The sequence below is a fragment of the Aureobasidium subglaciale genome (genome assembly GCF_000721755.1).
Source record: "Aureobasidium subglaciale EXF-2481 unplaced genomic scaffold scaffold_26, whole genome shotgun sequence".
Classification (NCBI taxonomy): Eukaryota; Fungi; Ascomycota; class Dothideomycetes; order Dothideales; family Saccotheciaceae; genus Aureobasidium; species Aureobasidium subglaciale.
Window position 1 is genome coordinate 284,900 of NW_013566969.1, and position 17,786 is coordinate 302,685.

The following is a 17,786-nucleotide window of genomic DNA, read 5'->3' on the forward strand; positions in this document are numbered from 1 at the left end:
CTTAAGTCGATTGAAACCAATTCTCTCCAACCCTCCCAAAATACTATGTTCAAGACAGCTGCAAGACACATCGACACTGCTATTATTCCCCGTATCTTGGAATTCCACCCATCAATCATGCCAGGGCTCATCACATTTACCCCAACCGTGGCACCACAGATGGTTCCGAAACGACGAAGAGCACTCCCAGCGGTCTGGATGAGAGCTGGTACTTCCAAGGGTCTTTATCTACATCGTCAAGATCTACCACAAAGCCAAAATGATTGGGCTTCTGTGATCACAAGAGTCATGGGCTCGTATGATGCAGACCCTAAACAATTAGATGGTATTGGTGGAGCTACCTCGACTACATCTAAAGTTGCTGTGATCTCGCGGTCCACCAGACCAGGCATAGATGTCGATTACACCTTTGTCCAAGTGACAATTGGTGCTCCGAAGTTGGATATGACTGGCAATTGTGGTAATATCGCATCCGGTGTTGGTCCTTTCGCGGTCGATGAGGGCCTAGTCGATGTGCTGCCAGGGCAGAAGCAGGTAAGATATATTCTAGGCGGTATGAAGACATCAGCAAATTAACACATTGAAACAGGTCCAAGTCAGAATCTTCAACACAAACACAAAGTCGGTGATGATCGAAACAGTCCAAGTCGATGACGAAGGTCACTTCCTCGAAGATGGCGACTGCAAATTGCCTGGGCTTTTCTCAGTCGGAAGCCGAGTACAGATGGGCTTCTCGAAACCTGCTGGAGCCATGACAGGCAAGCTATTACCTTCTGGACGCGCGATGAACACCATTCTCATGCAGACCTTTTTCAATTCCGAACCAATTCCGATACAAGTCAGTCTTGTTGATGCAGCAAACCCTTTCTGTCTTGTCGACGGCTCAACGCTGCCAGACTTCTTCCACCAAGAGGGTCCGGGTGCAACCTCAACATTGGAGTTCATCGAGAGAATTCGAAGAGAAGCAGCAGTCATGATGGGTCTTGCGACCAGCACCTCCGAAGCGGCACTTACGAGAGGTACTCCCAAGATAGCAGTACTATCAAAGCCGGAACCGCAAGAGGGCGTGCCTTCGGTAGACATCCAATGTGTTGCGTACTCAATGGGCAAAGTTCATGGTAGTTTGCAGTTGACAGGAGCGGTCTGCCTCGGTACTGCAGCATGTACCAAGGGCACAGTGGCGTACGAACTTCGTAACAGCTCATGTTCGAGGACAAGGCAGGACTCTCCTGTACAGCTAGACAATGTGCCTGCGCTTGAGACAGTCCGTCTACGTCATCCTGGTGGAGACATGGACGTTGACGTTCGTTTAGATGCAAAGGAGCAAGTGGAGGAAGTGATAGTGTTCCGAACTGCACGCCGATTATTCGAGGGCAAGGTCTATTATCTGGGATGATTCATAAGCATAACAACATAGACACAATAAACCTATAAGCCTCGTCTCGAAGACACGCATCGTCTCTTACCATACTATTGTTATCTTAACCGTTCTTGCATCACAACTCGTAGACCAGCCTGGTCGTCGAGCACTATCGAGAGCTTAAGGGAGTTGACGACTGTATCTGACGATATGATCGTGCTTCTTAACTTGTTTTGTGTCCGCACTTGAGCACCTGTGTTGAGGTTGTTTTCTTCAACGTCGCTCTAGTTAGTGGGACCCCGCATGGTCAGAAACTCTTGGCAAGATGACAGCCACAAAGTTTACCTCCGAGGCTCTCGAACAATGAGATAAAGCATCCCTGATAACCAACGCGAAATTATTAAGTATGGGAAGGCTTCCTGCTGCCCGCGACTGCGTCGACTCGACCATTCCAGTCTTTCCAATTCAACAGATAGACAGAGAGGCAAGATCGATTCACTCCCATCTCTTTCGTCTATCTAATTTGGACGTGTGATTGCAGGTCCTGAATGCATTCTTTGAGAAAGCCAACGCATTATGCAGAGAATATGAATACCCGGAAGCCCAATCAACCTTGATGACATCCCGAGACATTACTGCAATCAGACCGAGGACAGAGTCACCAGTAGACGATGGCTTAATCAATGATTGGCCATTTCAAGGCTTGAATGTCGAACAAATCATGGATTTCGTCATACAACATCTTGACCAAACAGATTTGTCCCCCACGAATCTGGTTATACTAGATAATCGCACAAATCAGGACAGCACGTGTCTACTTCTGTCAAGAAACGAACTGAGCGATGATCCGCTTGCATATATACAAGTGCGCTCGGATTTCGAGTCCGCGATTGTGGTTCTCGGGACGATTGAAATTGGCTGCGGTGGTGCCGATGTCCAGCTAAGCACGGAGTACCCTGGTTCCGACGGAGTGTTGAGGGTCTCAATGCGAGACAGGACATGAAGCACCCTGCAGCGATAAGCTTCGCAGCGATATGAAAAAGATGTACCAATGATAAAATGAATACTCTGCACACTGGGAAGCCTCACTCCTGCCAAGTACACTCCTTCTCAATGTTTTCCCTCGGCGTATTCGACCAGCTCGACATCAGACTTCTCCTCAATCTCGCTCGACTGAGTGGAAGAGTGCTTCGAATCGTCGTCGAGCAGGTGGCCCACCTCCTCCAGAGTAAGACCGCGGGTCTCTGGGAAGATAAGGTAGATAGTGATGACCTCAATCACCAGGATAACGATGTAGACGAAGTAGAATTTCCATGCGATCCTTTCAAGTCCGATAGGGTTGACATATTGATTGAATAGAGAAGCCAGCGAGGTCTGGCCTTTGGCACGGATGTTGTACGGCAGGATCTCGACGGCGTAAGATACCGTCAAGCCAGGCCATGCGAAACCTGCAACTCCGTAAAACAGGAAGATCATGGCCAGAACCGCTTTTCCGGCGCCGGCGTTGCCAGTCTTAGCAAACACTGCTGAGCAGGCTGTCCAAATGGTAAATGTAACCAGCATACCAACAGCAGCAATCAAGAAAAGCTTGCGGCGACCAAATTTGTCAACCAGGAAGACTGAGAAGCAGATAGCGACGAAGAAGCTCCAGATCTGAAGACCACCGTTGAACAGAGCCTGATCGTGTGGATCGGTCATTCCGACAGAGTTCAAGATCGAATGGAGGTAATAGCTGACCATTCCATTGCCAGAACATTGTGAGAAGAAAGAGACGGGCGCAAGAAGCAGTACTCGTCGTCTATGTCCCTTTGTCTGCAGCAAGACTTGCCAACCCTGTTTGGAATTCTCTTTCTCCATCTGGAGGGTATCCTTGATGCTCGAAAGTTCCCACTGAACGAAAGGATCTTGGGTGTTCCCATTAGAATGGTACTTCGCTAATGTTGTGAGCGCCTGCTCATGGCGGTCCTTCGAGACGAGCCATCTTGGCGATTCGGGAAGCGCCCATACACCTATGAACAGATTAGGAAACGTGAAGAAAGTCATTCGTAAATCTAAGTGATACCTAGCAACTGGAGCGCAGGCATTAGGACCATGACGGCCGTCGGTATTCTCCATGCCATGTTCGTAGAGTAGGACGTTGTACCATAGCATGTCCAGGCAGCGACGATCGAGCCTGTTGCAAAGTAAGACGTTGTATCCTGGGGTCTTTTGCGCAGTAGCACTTACCGCAGTACCACAGAGTGTTGTACATAGTGGTAATCTTGCCGCGATGTTGCGGATGAGCCAGCTCCATGATTAAGAGAGGTGCAGAACCTTGCGTTGTGTTCGAGCTGCGGGGCGTGAGATAACGTCGGAGTAGGCGGATGAAGACTCACCCAAGACCGACGAGGAACATGCCACCGATATACATCGAAGTAGTGACGCCCGGGACGACTTGTAGGATGACGCCACCGATCAGAATCACGATACCCACGGTCACATCCAATCCGACGGCCAAGAAGATCGGCAAGGTACGACGCTGTGCAACGTGTAAGAAAAGACCTCGAACGTAGGTTTGATGGGACATACAGAAGAAGATAGCAGAGAATGCACCGATTTGCAGGATTGCACTGGAAAGGCCCAAGGTAGACCCATTAGGATGGCCAAAGTCTGATTCTCATATCAGTAAGTGTCTCATGAGCAATAGGGAAGCAAACATACACTCTTGCCATGGGTCCATGGCCTGAAGTCCATTCAGCAGACTACCGTCGTAGCCGTTGGTAGTGGCTCCAAGGAAGAGGATAGGCATCATGAGATAGAGCTTTCTCAGACCAGCATCCTTGTACTAAGTGACCTGGTGGTCGTGTGATGGAGACTGATCAACATCAATCGTGTTAGCCTGAGTGCTCTTCTCTAGCTCGAGTGACTGTGCCGTGGTAGCGTGGGTGTCCTTGTCGTCCCTAAGGATGATGATAGTGCGATGCGATGCGTGTCGTGATATCCAAGCGTATGAGGGGATAGTTATGTATTCGTGCCCGGGTTACTGTATTCAGTTTGACTCCAGATTTGGGGTAGGCGCAATGAGGCGAAGGAAATGGTCCAATCATATGTTGACAAAGCCGCTAAACAGGCTTCGAAAGCCGACGCCATGCGGAGTAAACATGATCCTCCACACGTTTTCTCCGCAACTCCACATTCTAGTGGCTTCGGGATGATGTTGTTAGCGGGCAAGCATCCTTTAATGATATAGAACAGGGCTAAATGCGCTCGGTTGCGCTGCTGAGGACAAAGGAGATCTCACTTCGAACGATGGGCCACGAACTCGGTGATTCAGCCGAATTCGAAAAGCCTCACAACCAGGGCCACAGACATGCAATAGCGTCACTGGCGGCAGTAGTCCGAACTTGAGTTGGATGCAATGGACCGTTGGTCACATCAAGGAGGTCCTGTTCAGGACGTTCCTCCAGTGGCAACGAGTGCTCTAACAAGAACCGGACCATCCATTGATCAATGTGATGCGTGTTCAACTTGGTCGAATTTAAACATGCCGCCTGGAAGATCGAGAGTCGAGAGATCTGCTCATGGTTAGCCAATATTTACTAAGCGGATTCGACAAGCCCCCACGATCTTGTCCAAGCCCGGCCAATACTGCTTCAGATCGATCAAAGCAGAGAAGTTGGTGGTGAGATTGTGCCGTGCTTCAGGCACTTCATCGTCGTGACCGAATAGCAAGGTATGTAACAATACCGCTGAAGATATGACGGTCATATGTCCCACAGTAACATAGATAGCCTCACATGACCCTCTATCTCGAGTTGTCGCTAGCAAGCGGCTATAAGAGAGAGCACACTCCTTGCAACGCCTCGCCAAGGAGTCGGAGATCAGAGATCTCGGCCGCTGTAGGTCAAGGAATTGGAAATACAGGAGTGTCTGATAGTGAAAATAGCCGAGATGCAAAGCTACGAAGGAGCCTCCCAGGTTCCTTTCAATGTGATACTCTAGATTCGAGTCGTTAATCTGCATATGATCTGGTAAAGTGGCTTTCCAGTCGTCAAATTGCTCCGAAAGTAGCAAAACCGTTTGCTCGGCGAGATTCTCCGCCAGCTGGTCTTGAACAAGTCTCCGGTTCAGCTCGTAGATCGGTCCGAATAGATCGACTAGGGTGATCATGTATGCCCAAAGGCCCCGGCGGGAGGTCGCTGGACTGTCTGGAGTATCATCGGCAGATGAGCTTTGGAAAAGATACTCGTCCGCAGGTAAATCGACGTTCGACTGTTGACTCTCGAGCTGACGGGGTAGACCGAGGCCATTGGAACACCAGTTATCGGCCATGACAAGGGTCCACCATACTCTACTTTTGACCTCCCTATCAACAGCAACGTCGGCCTGGTCAATAGTATGTAATTTCAGCATTTGAGCCATTCGGTTCGCAAGGCCTGGTCTGTTAAATGTGGAACTTTCTTTTGAGCGTTGTTCTACACTTACCAAGGAACAAAGTCTCGGACTGAGTGTTTAACTCCGCTCCCGATATATTGGCAAGTAGACAACACGTCTGTATCTTTGCTAGACATATATCTTCCAGATCCGCCAGCAAGAGATCTTTCGAAGCCTGGAAGAGCCTTGATCTGAGATGGCGTAGCGCAGGTTCCGACGAGAGACTGGCTCCCAGACTACAGATCGCATACAACAAGTATCTACAGATCTGGTTGCTGTGGATATCCGACCACAGGGTTGCGCAATGAAACAGGCTGTGAGGTCTGTCGTGGATGAAGGTCAAGTACTCGCGAACCAACTCTTCGACGACTGTGTCGGACATGGTCACCACTATGCTTTCATCTTGGTTACTCGATGGTGGTTCTGGGGCAGATGCTAGCACATTCTGGGCTCCTCGGACTCCAGAACAGCGGACTAGCGAGCAGACGATGTTTGCACGAATGCATTGCTCACAGGAAGCTGCACCAGTCAACTTGGTGCACTTCCGTTTCGTGGTACGACAATGTAAGCAGGAGGTTGGTCGTCGCATCGCAACACGTCTGGCACCAGTGCAAGTCTGGATCTCATCTTGGCTTTATTGCTCCTCGAGACAACGGTGGGTTTAGTGGCTGGGTTGAACAGCTCCCTTTGGTGACGGAAGCTATCCGGCTTAGCCAGACTTTAGCCGCTTAAAAGCAGTCACGAATCGGACGCGTCACTGCAAACCGCCTGGCCCGTTCGCGCCTGCTGGACCAATTCACGACACAATCTGTTTTGGAAAGACGCAGATGTTGAAGGCGCGTTCCGTGACTGCCCTTTGCAAAGCTCGACCAAAGCCTTTTTATTCATCTCAAATTACATGCTCGGGTGTCTAATGCAATCCAATGATTAAAAATGCCGGTACGTCAATTCGCTTCTAGGAAAGATCTAAATGCTCCGCTCAAGCCTAATCATCGCACAACGCATACGGCTCACACATTGCGACACCGGTACGAGCAGGAATGGTGACACTGATCGGGAAGCCTCCATAATCGGGATTCTCGCTCGGCATAATCACATACTTGCCACTCTGCGTCTCATCGCCATTCAGCAAACGGACCGTCCTCAAAGCTCCAGTCTTTGCATCATCAACTTCCACCTCCTCGAATCTGAGAATACCATTGAAGTGGGCCTTTGAGCTTTTGTGCTTGAAGATCACCTGGAAGCCCCAACCCAGGAGTAGGAACCGGTCACCTCCTGTGTGAATAACCATACCAGAACCTTGCGACGGACGGCCAAACACGAATGATCGCTCTATCAACAAGTCCCAGTCTCCAAAGGTGGCGTTGACTTTCGATGACGGGTCCGAGCCTTCCGACGTCAGCTCGTCAAAGAAGAAGCCTACACTGGCATTGCCTTTTGCTTGAGCGGCGAGAACATGATGGCTCATCTTTGCTAGCAAGCCGTAATGCTTTCTGAATGGGCTCTGCATAGGGTCCACCGTTTCGCATCCAAAAGGTGAGGTTCCCAGACATCCATACGAGCCGAAAGCGGTCCAGATACGCAATGCACCGTACTCGTCACGACGCTGCTCTGGAATGAACAAAGGCTGGCTGTTGTGTCGGTACTTCCTGCACGACGTCGCATAGTCGTTCAAGTATACGTCCGGAGCGATGAGGTCGAGAGAAGGGGCAAACGCCTGCCAAACGTCCAGAACATCAACCACTCCACCACCGGATGGATAGTCTCCAGGATCTGAGCCACCGCCGGCAATAGGCGGTGTGTTTGTATCGGCGTCACTGTCCATGTAGTTTTGCCAAACATTCGTGTACAAAGGAAGAGGATAGACTGATTTTCCCGCCGAAGCTACCTCCTCCAGATACAAGGAGTAATGGTAGGCCATGAACAGCTCGTCAATTCGCTTTGGGTTACCGGGCAGATCATTCCATGTCATGCTCTTGTGCAGGGGACGTTGACGAAGTTCTTCAAGATTGCGTTGAAAGGCATCCGTAAAGCCAGACCATTCTCTCTTCAGGAAGTCATGAAACTCCTCCGGCAACGGTGATGAGAACCGTTTCTCGGCAAGTTCACTATGGTCTCTGGAGTCACCTAGGACGCCGGTCTCGTTCTCGACTTGTACCATGATTACAGTGGAGTGCTCGCCGTCTATCTCGCGCAGGTGTTGCATGAGTGCTTTGAAAGCTTTGGCATCGGCTTTCTGTGCTTCTGTCCCGAATATGGTGAGAACGTCTCCTGTTTTCAGGCCTCCGTCTGCACCTCGCAGTTTCATTCTGGGAAAGCGCCTGGAATCTTTTTTGACCCAGGGTGGTGTGTATGTGGAGAGACCTGGATGATAAGTCAATCTTAGCGCCTGTCCAAGATATTGGACAAAAGAGTGGACTAACCATTTTTGAAGCTACCAAACCACAGGAGAACGACGTGTAAGCCATGAGACCTTGCATCCAAAAGGACTTGATCAAGTGACTTGAAGTCGAAGTTGCCTTCTGTTGGTTCAATTTGTTCCCAAGACACAGATCCTAGTACTGTGTTGATATTTATCGTGGTGAGGGTATTCCAGTAGTCTTTCATGTACTCTGCCGAGCTGAACGAAGAATTTTGGAGCTCCCCAGCAAGCATGAGAAATGGCTTGCCATTGACGACCAGTTGCTTCGAGTTGACCGTCTGGCGGAGGTAGGGTGTGCGCACGTAGACCATCTCTCACGGAAGCTAAGAGAGTTTATGTGACACGGGAGAGCGACAAAAGGTGGGAGTACACGGAGAAGGAAAGTTATTCACACTTTATAGACCCGTCGGAAGTTATTGTCGGCTGAATGTCACTGATTCGTAGGGGCATTTTCTCGTCTACTCCGGCAAAGACGAAGTGGGTAATCCTTCGCCGATGATATGCATCGCATGACATGGAGGAGGAGGAGCGGGACAAGAACCAATCATAGTCGATCAATCCCGCAGACCTCTTAGTGGTGGCTGAATTGGCGGTTCTCCGCAAACCTCTTTCCCCATGACCTTCCCGCAGGAAGGCTTCGCTGATCTTCAGGGAGAGGCTGATGCCACTCAATGATAGCATGCTCGCAAACCTTTCGACGCTTTGTATACTAGCCTGGTATTCAATCTCCTCTCGAAAAACCTTAGCGGGAGCTGGCGACAAGAGCAAGTCTTTCAAGACGATGTCATTGGCTATATTCAGCAGACCAAGACGCAGCTACAAATCTACCTCCGCCAAGATTGGCATGAAATGTGCCTGTTTATCTATTATATAAGTGTCCGGAATCTAATTTCTACTCCTCAGAGGTCTTTCTCGCCGACTTCACCTCGTTAAAAGTGGCCTCCACATCGTGCTCATGGATCCAAGCCGCATAAGGCCTTTTCCTCAACTTCTCCTCGAGCTCCTCATCAGTCTCTTCTTCCCCTCCACCCCACAATCGTTGGTTGTTAGCATCATACATGCCATGTACCATTCTCAGCACTTTCTCACAATGCGGTCTTCTTACAGCATCGTAAAGACTCAACACCTCTCCCAACTGCTCATCTCCCAACTCCAACCTTCCATCCACAGAAACATGCTCAAGAAGGCAGAGATACAGAGCGTACGCATCATCAATCCCCAGCGAAGCATTCGCCGCCAAAGCGCCACCATGCGAATGTGCAGCATCTCCCACCAGAACAACTCTACCACCAAACCCATAGCTATCCAAGAAGCCGCCGTAGAAATTCGGATATGTACGCACTGTGGGTGCGACGGCAATGATGTCTCGCACTATTGGGTGAAAGTCTTTGTACATTTCTGCGAGGGTGGAAGAGGATGTCTTTTCGTCCCAGTGGGTTCTGCCGAGGAGGTGGGTGGAGGTTTGGGGGTTTACGGAGTGGAAGGCTACGATGCCGAATTTTTGGGGGCCCATGCGGGTTGTTAGAATGCCGTCTTTGGATGACCACTAAAAAAATTTAGTATATGTGTAGCTGTCTGAGAATGGTGTAACGAACCCATTGAGTAGTGTCTTCGGGTACGTCTTTGATGTTGTCGAGTAATGCGACATCAAAGGCAGAACGATAGGCGATCAGACCAGACCACTTAAGCTCAAAATCAAGAGCGAAGAATCCACGGACGCTGGACCGAATGCCATCTGCGCCGATGAGAAGATCTGCACGTATGGTTGTGACATCCGCGAAGTCGACATCAACACCTTCATCTGTGATACGAACATCAATGACCCGCTTGTCCAAGTGTATGATCTCCCTTGGTAAATAGCTGAGTAAAGCTTCCTGTAATTCAGGACGAAAGTATCTAGCCATCTTATGTTGTTCTTCGACTTGTGGCGTGTGTTGTTCACTTCCCAAGGCTTCATTCGTTTTCCAATGTCTATTCCCATCAGCATTTCTCCACTAGATGAAATAAGCAATCGGCCTTGCCTGAATGTCTGTGGTATACCACTAGGACATTTATAACCAAGTTCTCCGGATAGCACTCTATCCAAGCCGAGTTTGTCAAGTGTACGTAGTCCATTGGGATTTAGAGCTATCACTTGACCCAGTTCACGGAGTTCAGTTGCCCGTTCATATATCTGTATATCGACATTTGGGAGTTTGCGAAGGGCTATCGCTGTCGTAAGGCCGGTAATTCCTGTTTGTGGTGATGAGCTATACGAGAGATGTCAAAAGATGAAAAACATGATTTACCAGCGCCGATAATGGCGATTCGCAAGTGTGCTCTTTCTGTCATCTCTATGGATGGGATAAGGAATACAGAGAACAGGCACACATGTCGGCCTTGGGAACAGGCTTCATCTTGTGATGCATTCGTGGGGCAGAAGGATCAATTAGTTTACGGCCGTCGCATAGTAAGTGGAGTCGAATTGCAGGCGTTGGGCATATTAGAGCTCGCTAACTCGTCGTTCGAGATGAAGTGCCGATCCTCCATAATCATCAAATCTGACGATGTGCCATGAAATCGATTACAAGAGACATGGGATACGTCTCGGTCAAAGGTCCGGCTGCGGATGTGGTTTGACGAGGCTGTTTGTCCAAATCCCACCGCAAACTGGAACACAGATTGACAAACCATGGTTGAACATTGCCGACTTTTGCAAGCACATTTCGGCTCCCGTGCCGGCTTAGAATAACCTTATTCGTTTGTGCCAATAATGAACAAAACATAGGTACCGATTGGGCTCTAGAGGCCTCCATTCCCTAACTCTAGACTCTGTAATAATGCTGAAGCCTAGCTTTGACTTCGATCCCAGTTTTTCGTGATGACTAGTTCAATGGGCAAAGTCCATGTACGTCGGCGCCAGAGATTCGCCCCTGGCCAGTGATCTGGCCAGATTGCGATTAGTACTTATTGTCAATTGCATGGTTTTTAGCTGATTCCGGTAAGTTGGCCGAGTGGTCTAAGGCGCTGGTTTTAAGTCAATCTAAACACCAGTACATTACGTGCAAGGGTTCGAACCCCTTACTTACCAATATCTTTTGCTCCGCGTACGTCTGGAAAATTGACCTTTTTCACATGCCGGACAAGTATAGCAAGTTGGGTAGTAAGAGTAAGGGGGCTTGCAAGACCAAAAGGGGGAGAGAGGAGACTTGGTACCTTATACACCTCAGCGGGAGCAAAAAAATGCGATGTTCTTCGTTCGTGTGATCCGTAAGACCTACGTACTGCTTGCAGCTATTCGCCGATTGCAGTGTTTTGGTATGGCCTGCGAAGTAACGAAGGTGACGACCTAGTACGTATAGCATTGGGCAGGTTGCTTCCAGGAAAGGAGCACATCGTAGAAGGTCATGGTGCCGGCGATGTGGAACAAGGTCGTGATGACCTCTCGTCATCTGCAGATGAGCTTGTGTTATTTTGAAGGACCGTCCGCACATACACGTTCGGTAGGGTGAAGTGATACTAACACATACCTAGAGTTACTGCAGGCCGTCTCTACTCGTACAGGGAGTACAAACAGTACGCAATGGGTCTACAAATGCTGCTATTTCAGAATGCTGCTGTAAACGGGGTGACCCTGGAATGTTTATGGGCGTTAGCAGCTTCGTCATAATCGACAAGATTTCGAGATTCGCAAGTCCGTTACACAAGCAACGCAACATGAGTCCATGAATGCAAAACATCTATACGGCTAGACCGGCACATATTAAGAGCAGACGCGTCAACGACCATGGCAGAGAAGCGACGAGCATCGGGGCGTGCGCGAGATGCGAAACGACGAAGGACATCGACCAAAGCGCCCACGCCAAAGGACGCGACACCACAAGAGGCCACACCTGTCGTCGAGGAGGTGATTCGAGAAGCGACACCACTGCCGAACAAAGTCGTCGACTCCAGGCTTTTGCCAACCCTCTCCGAGCGCCAACCCAACGACCTGTCCAACGACGAATACAAGAGCATCGCAGAAAGCGGAGTCCTGCTAGCATCGCTGGAACGATCGCGTCAGAAATGGATCTCGGGTAGCTTCTTCGAGAAGTACTGGACAAAGACATCGGGCAGGAAAGACGCTCCTCCGGCGCCGCCAGGCAACCCGCACAAGTCATGGATGAAGGAGATCGGGCCATGCACGCTGGTGGTTGAGCCCATGATCTTCGAAGCGACGGCATACTACGTCAAGGAACCCGGTCCCACGCCGTCAAACTCGTCGCATCAAGCGCCACAACAGCAGCAATACCAACACCAATATCAACATGCCCCCCAGCAGTTCAACCAACAGCAGAGACCTGTGCCCAATCCTCCTGCTGGAAGCCCATATGGAGCGCCATATTCACATCCTTCGGCTCAATTCCAGGGTCGCCCACATCCACCGCCCATCATGCCCGCGACAGCTCGAGCTCCGCCCCCTCCGCCTGCCGCACCAGCGCCTGCCAAACAGTCGCCAGATCCCGTCATCCAGATGCTTGCCTCGCGCGCAAGTAGCGACCCTGAGCTCAAGGCACTCATGAAGATAGTAGCCACCGGCAATGCCAATCAGGAACAGCTGCGCATCTTCCAGAGGCACATAGATGAGTTGACAGCCATGATCAACGCCAACAAGGCTCAACCTGCAAGCCAAACGAACTCTCCTGCTCCACCGCATCAACACGCTGTTTCGCGCCCACCTTCCGCCGCTCCTGTCATCAAACCACACCCTGCAACAGTCCAACCCAACCCTCCGCTATACCCTATGCCTCAGCAGCATCCTCAATACTCGCATCAACCACCTCCACCACCGAGATACCCTAGCTATCCAATCGTACTCGAGTTCCTCGGCCCAAACGCCTCGCCTGACCGCTTCCGCTTTCCCGAATACACCATTCTTGAGTTCTTGAACTCGTACAAGATGCTCGCATCATTCCTCGTCATACGAAAAGGCCGTCTGATCAGTCCCCAACTCGAACCAGAAACCGAATACTACGAACCAGTCACCATGACGATCAGCGTACCCGAAGGTCGCTCTGCTGCAAGAGATGTTTTACAATTCATAACACGCTGCGTCAAGCCTGCAGATCAGGTTCGCAACTACATGATGGATCAGATCGAAAAGTGCACACGTGCTCCGACGAGGCACCTTGCATTTAGACTGCCTCACAAGAGCGGCATCACCGAGGCAGAAGAGGAGGTTTCGGTCGTTGTACCAGAGGTCAAGCCGAAGCCTAGGCCTGTGCCGAGGAAAAAGAAGGAAGACAAAGACAATGAACAAGCAGGGGAGAAGGATCCTGCCAAAGGGGCTGATACCACCGCTACACCGCAGACACCGGCGCCGGGTACGGTACAAGACGCATCTGCACCTGGCCCTGTTGAGCCTGTGTCCAGTCCTCAAGATGGCGCAAAGGATGTGCAGGCCTCTACTGCAGTGCCTGCACCTACCGAGTCAGAGCCTGCCCAACCTGCAGAAGCTCCAGCGACAGACAGCTCAATCGCAAAGCGCAAGAAGTCAGTTCGCATCTCAGAGATTCCTGTGATAGCAAGCGATGGCAACATTACTACTGCCAACCCAGCAACAGAAGCATCAGACGCACCAACCACAACCTAGATACCCATGTTCCATCCAATCCAAAAAATACAAAACTAAACACATTTTGCATACAGACTTTGCAACGATGAACGGAAGTGAATTAGAATTGTAATAATAAAAGTAGATATGTACCGAGACTTCTATGGTGATTCGTCCAGGGGATAATTTGTCACGAATACCTCAAACGCAAGGCCTTGTAAAGGTCATTCTTGCAAGTATAGACCGGAGTCTAAACACCAGCTTCTCGATGGGGGTATACGAGGGCCGAGAGGACTGACTTGCTGTTGTTTTTGAAGAAAACACATCTCTTCGCTTATACAAACCTTGCTCATTCCTTCCATCGCTTTTGCAACGTCTACAGCTGTGGGAATAACAGTCGATGCTTTTATTGACTGGAACTCCGCAGTGTAGACGATGTTTGTGCGAGGAGGGTTTGGGACGAGAGATGGTGGAGGAAGAATGAGCAGACGCCGAGATTTTTTCGTAGGGTAGGCGTTTGGACTGCGTTGAGTTCTGACTGGTGGGGGTGTGAGGGGACAAAAGTCTTGGTATTGCATGTGCGGATGACCACGGCTGCTTGGGAATCTCACTTGCTACACCAAACCGCATATACCAGAACCAGTGGTCTTGTGACACTCTTTTTCGTTACCCTTTTAGAGTAAGTAAACACGTATCGTTGCAACGTAGAGAGAGTATGCAAGGCAACAGCAGCAGTCTTCTTCTCTTCACTTGCAGGCAAACATCCCGAACTGCAATTTGCTGAAGGATGATAGGTTAGTATAGAGACGACTCTCATCAACATGGGTGTACTCAAGAGTGGCTCTCTGTTCCTTATATTTGCTGTTTCTCTCTATCCTGTCTCTGTGCTTCTTTTGACGAATCCTTGGTTACAACGACAGTGCGTATTTTCTTCTTCCTCTACTGCTGGTGCTTCTCTCATGATCAAACTGTTGATCAGAGTCTATATTGAATCTCTGGACGATGTCTTATATCTCGTTGTCTGACACGTCCTATTACACAGTGCATTATATGCTCACAAGATACATTCTGGCTTCTGGCACGATGTCAACAAGCCTGAATCCTTTGGGTTTGCAGCTCATCAGGTGACTCCTTTCAACGTCAGCACACCTGATAATGAAGTGCTCTATGCATGGCACATCCTGCCTCTGGCAACAGTCGCCGCGAACAGAGATGCTTTGGCTGCTTCTGATCCACTTGATCAAACCCTCCCTCTTCAGCTTCTTAAATCTGACCCAAAGGTCAGAGTGGTTATTAATTGTAAGCCCTGTCTACATCGTAATTCCAGAATAGCATCACTGACGAAACAAGTCCACGGCAATGCAGGCCACGTAGCTCAAGGTTGGCGGACAGATACCTACCGCGCCCTCTCAAACCAACCCCACACCCACATCTTCACCGTCGACTACCGCGGTTTTGGTCGTAGCACCGGCTCTCCCACAGAACAAGGCTTGATAATCGACGGCCGCGCTCTAGTCCACTACGTCCTCTCCCTAGGCATCCGACCCTCTCGCATCGTAATCCTCGGCCAAAGCCTGGGCACCGCCGTCGCCACATCCGTAGGCCTCAGTTTCGCTCACCCCACCTCTGACCTTCTGCCTCAAACCGCAACGGATGAAAGCCCGAAGCAAATGGTTTTCAGAAGCATCATTCTAGTAGCACCCTTCTCATCGCTTCCGGACCTTTTGCTCAGTTATAGAATTGGAGGGCTTATTCCTGTATTGGCACCTCTTCGCCACTCACCCTTCCTCGTCCGCATGATCTCGAAACATATCCTCGATACTTGGCCTACTGGTCTGCGTCTTTCTGCCTACGTCTCTTCCGCTGCTGCTGTTCCTGCTTCCAAGACCAATGGAGCTGGAAACGTGCATATTCTGCATGCGAGGGATGATCAGGATATTGCGTTTGCACAGACGGAGAAGCTGTTCGCTATGGCTACTGGGAGGGAGATTGAGGTTTTGCCTCTGGGGAAGAGGGATGTGGAGATGCAGGGGAAGGTTAAGGTTAGAGTGGAGATGTTGGAGTATGGGATGCATAATCGGGTTGTTACGTATGCTCCTGTGCAACTCGCTGTTATGAGGGCTTTTGAAGGGATTTGAGGTGGCAACTTTGTCGTGTTTCTGTATCGAGGGTTGGGGGTTCTGTTGTATGTGCTAGTACCAATAGTTATGTAGAAGGTTTGTTACAGTACTCTACTGCTTTCCATGATCTATCTCGTGATCAAGACTGTTGAAGAAGCTTCTTCCCTTTTGCACGGCAGTGTACACTTTGTCCTCTCCAGCTACTGCCATATTACTATGACTACCTCCCACTATGTATTCTATGCAAGTGCTCCACCGTATCCAGAGAGCCTTGTATTTCAATGTCCTCAGTATGTTGCATCGGGCCAAGCATAATTAAGCGAGGTTTAAGCGAGCCCCCACGGAGCTCTCGCCGATGTAGCCGAAGTATAGCCATCCAACGCGACTGCTGTTGCTAGCAATCATAATAGCGTCTGGCCTCCGTCTCTACGTTGTCAACAACATGATCGATCCTTGTCCTGGAAAACATTTTGGCCATGGTACATCGGAGTGGAAGAGTTGACTGAATGATCTGTGGTGTTGCTGGTTCTGGTGTCGAAGCTACGATTCCACGATCTCTGGCCATGGATATGCTTTGCCGATCTCTGGACTTCTGGATACTTCTGTACCCTGCCTGGACATCTCTTTGGTCTATGAACAACCCTTTGTCTTTTAACTGGTACCCTACTGTCAGTACTGGGTCCTGGATCATGCTGTCGACACTTCTGGACATTCTGCCGAGCCTGATCATTCTCCTGGAATGATGTTGCTCTTGTGTATCGGCTGTCAGAATGCAAGAACAATTTGAGTTTGGTTGTCGTTGTCCAGTGAAGCTTGCAATACTGCCGGCTCTCCTTGGGGGTGTTGATGGTATGCAAATGTTACTTTGCCTTTTGACTGGTATCATATCGTCAATGCTGAGTCCTGGAGAGTCTGTTGCCGAAACCGTACGGCCTTGGTCATCCTGGTATACTTGATTGTTCTCCAAGAATGGTGTCGAGGGTACATACTGGCTGTGGAAAGGCAAGGACCAATTGTGTCTGGATGTTGTTGTCCCTTGGAGGCCAATGCTGTTCGCTCCCAGTGGTCGTTCTCTTGATATTGCAATATACTCTGCGTTTCCACTGGCATGATGGCGCTTGCTCCAGAACTTGGAGGGCTCTCCTGGGGCTTTGCTGCCTGCGGCCTATATCATGCCCTACTCTTCCTCTCCAGAGTCGACGGTGGTCCATATACTGAATTGAGTCTGGTTGTTGTGGTCTATGAGAGTCCTGTCCTCCTCCGATCTCGATGGTTGTGCTCCTGATTCAAGAAAAGGTTCTGCCTTTTGACTGGTACATATCGCGCTGCGCACGTCGGTGGAGTCGTCTTTGCTACCTTATTGTCAGTGTGCCTCTGCTCGTAGATGAAGGGCATGTCTGCTCTCCAGTGCGTAGGGCTCGCCTGCGAGGTCGCCGCCCATATGCAAGGACTAGTGTGGTGGGATGACGCTGCTCAAGGAGAGCTCTATCATGGTCGATATCAGCCTCTATCTCTCTGGATGTCTGGCCTATCTTCAATATGATATTGCCTATCAACACTCATATACACCTTGATGCTGGGTGAAGGGATTCATTGCTCATCGATACACTGGCCTGCTGTGTCAACCCCGCTGCCCGGACATCGGACTTAAAATTCCCGCTTGTCCCGAGCGTTCACCACCATGTTACCGCTATCAGCCAAGGTACTGCTTAGTGAGGCGGCAGTCCCCGGCGAATGCGCTGTATATACGCCCTCGTACATCTGCGTCTCTACAATCTTGCGACTTCGAGGAACAGCACAGGCACAACAGCAACAGCAACAGCAACAGCAACAGCAACAGCAACAGCAACAGCAACAGCAACAGCAACAGCAACAGCAACAGCAACAGCAACAGCAACA

General features: G+C 50.0%; 9 protein-coding genes across 9 annotated transcripts; 4 read left to right on the forward strand and 5 right to left on the reverse strand.

Annotated features, from left to right (window-relative positions):
- Nucleotides 1–159: 159 nt before the first annotated feature.
- Nucleotides 160–1,396, forward strand: AUEXF2481DRAFT_69557 (uncharacterized protein; the record flags this gene model as incomplete). The annotated part of the gene is made up of 2 exons (XM_013484832.1): nt 160–534; nt 590–1,396. 2 exons carry the CDS (start codon nt 160–162, stop codon nt 1,394–1,396), a joined length of 1,182 nt encoding a protein of 393 aa, XP_013340286.1.
- Nucleotides 1,397–1,581: 185 nt separating this feature from the next.
- AUEXF2481DRAFT_454699 (uncharacterized protein) lies at nt 1,582–2,417 on the forward strand. The gene is made up of 2 exons (XM_013484875.1): nt 1,582–1,844; nt 1,902–2,417. Exons 1-2 carry the CDS (start codon nt 1,767–1,769, stop codon nt 2,361–2,363), a joined length of 540 nt encoding a protein of 179 aa, XP_013340329.1. The 5' UTR covers nt 1,582–1,766; the 3' UTR covers nt 2,364–2,417.
- Nucleotides 2,418–2,470: 53 nt separating this feature from the next.
- AUEXF2481DRAFT_48200 (uncharacterized protein) lies at nt 2,471–4,148 on the reverse strand (the record flags this gene model as incomplete). Its single annotated transcript, XM_013484814.1, has 5 exons — nt 2,471–3,369; nt 3,423–3,533; nt 3,587–3,690; nt 3,736–4,009; nt 4,061–4,148. The coding sequence occupies 5 exons, from the start codon at nt 4,146–4,148 to the stop codon at nt 2,471–2,473; spliced, it is 1,476 nt and encodes a 491-aa protein (XP_013340268.1).
- Nucleotides 4,149–4,210: 62 nt separating this feature from the next.
- AUEXF2481DRAFT_454713 (uncharacterized protein) lies at nt 4,211–6,523 on the reverse strand. Its single transcript, XM_013484876.1, has 3 exons — nt 5,825–6,523; nt 4,964–5,775; nt 4,211–4,914 (listed from the first exon to the last, which is right to left on the reverse strand). Exons 1-3 carry the CDS (start codon nt 6,360–6,362, stop codon nt 4,690–4,692), a joined length of 1,575 nt encoding a protein of 524 aa, XP_013340330.1. The 5' UTR covers nt 6,363–6,523; the 3' UTR covers nt 4,211–4,689.
- Nucleotides 6,524–6,758: 235 nt separating this feature from the next.
- AUEXF2481DRAFT_69401 (glycoside hydrolase family 35 protein) lies at nt 6,759–8,506 on the reverse strand (the record flags this gene model as incomplete). Its single annotated transcript, XM_013484816.1, has 2 exons — nt 6,759–8,137; nt 8,197–8,506. The coding sequence occupies 2 exons, from the start codon at nt 8,504–8,506 to the stop codon at nt 6,759–6,761; spliced, it is 1,689 nt and encodes a 562-aa protein (XP_013340270.1).
- Nucleotides 8,507–8,945: 439 nt separating this feature from the next.
- On the reverse strand, nt 8,946–10,578 carry AUEXF2481DRAFT_43793 (uncharacterized protein). Its single transcript, XM_013484805.1, has 4 exons — nt 10,484–10,578; nt 10,217–10,427; nt 9,791–10,166; nt 8,946–9,741 (listed from the first exon to the last, which is right to left on the reverse strand). The coding sequence occupies exons 1-4, from the start codon at nt 10,524–10,526 to the stop codon at nt 9,088–9,090; spliced, it is 1,284 nt and encodes a 427-aa protein (XP_013340259.1). The 5' UTR covers nt 10,527–10,578; the 3' UTR covers nt 8,946–9,087.
- Nucleotides 10,579–11,876: 1,298 nt separating this feature from the next.
- AUEXF2481DRAFT_43794 (uncharacterized protein) lies at nt 11,877–14,073 on the forward strand. Its single transcript, XM_013484806.1, has one exon. The coding sequence runs from the start codon at nt 11,962–11,964 to the stop codon at nt 13,804–13,806; it is 1,845 nt and encodes a 614-aa protein (XP_013340260.1). The 5' UTR covers nt 11,877–11,961; the 3' UTR covers nt 13,807–14,073.
- A 515-nt stretch (nt 14,074–14,588) lies between these two features.
- On the forward strand, nt 14,589–15,905 carry AUEXF2481DRAFT_8293 (uncharacterized protein; the record flags this gene model as incomplete). Its single annotated transcript, XM_013484774.1, has 3 exons — nt 14,589–14,686; nt 14,810–15,066; nt 15,118–15,905. 3 exons carry the CDS (start codon nt 14,589–14,591, stop codon nt 15,903–15,905), a joined length of 1,143 nt encoding a protein of 380 aa, XP_013340228.1.
- Nucleotides 15,906–16,093: 188 nt separating this feature from the next.
- Nucleotides 16,094–16,965, reverse strand: AUEXF2481DRAFT_454931 (uncharacterized protein). The gene has a single exon (XM_013484877.1). The coding sequence runs from the start codon at nt 16,771–16,773 to the stop codon at nt 16,282–16,284; it is 492 nt and encodes a 163-aa protein (XP_013340331.1). The 5' UTR covers nt 16,774–16,965; the 3' UTR covers nt 16,094–16,281.
- Nucleotides 16,966–17,786: the final 821 nt, after the last annotated feature.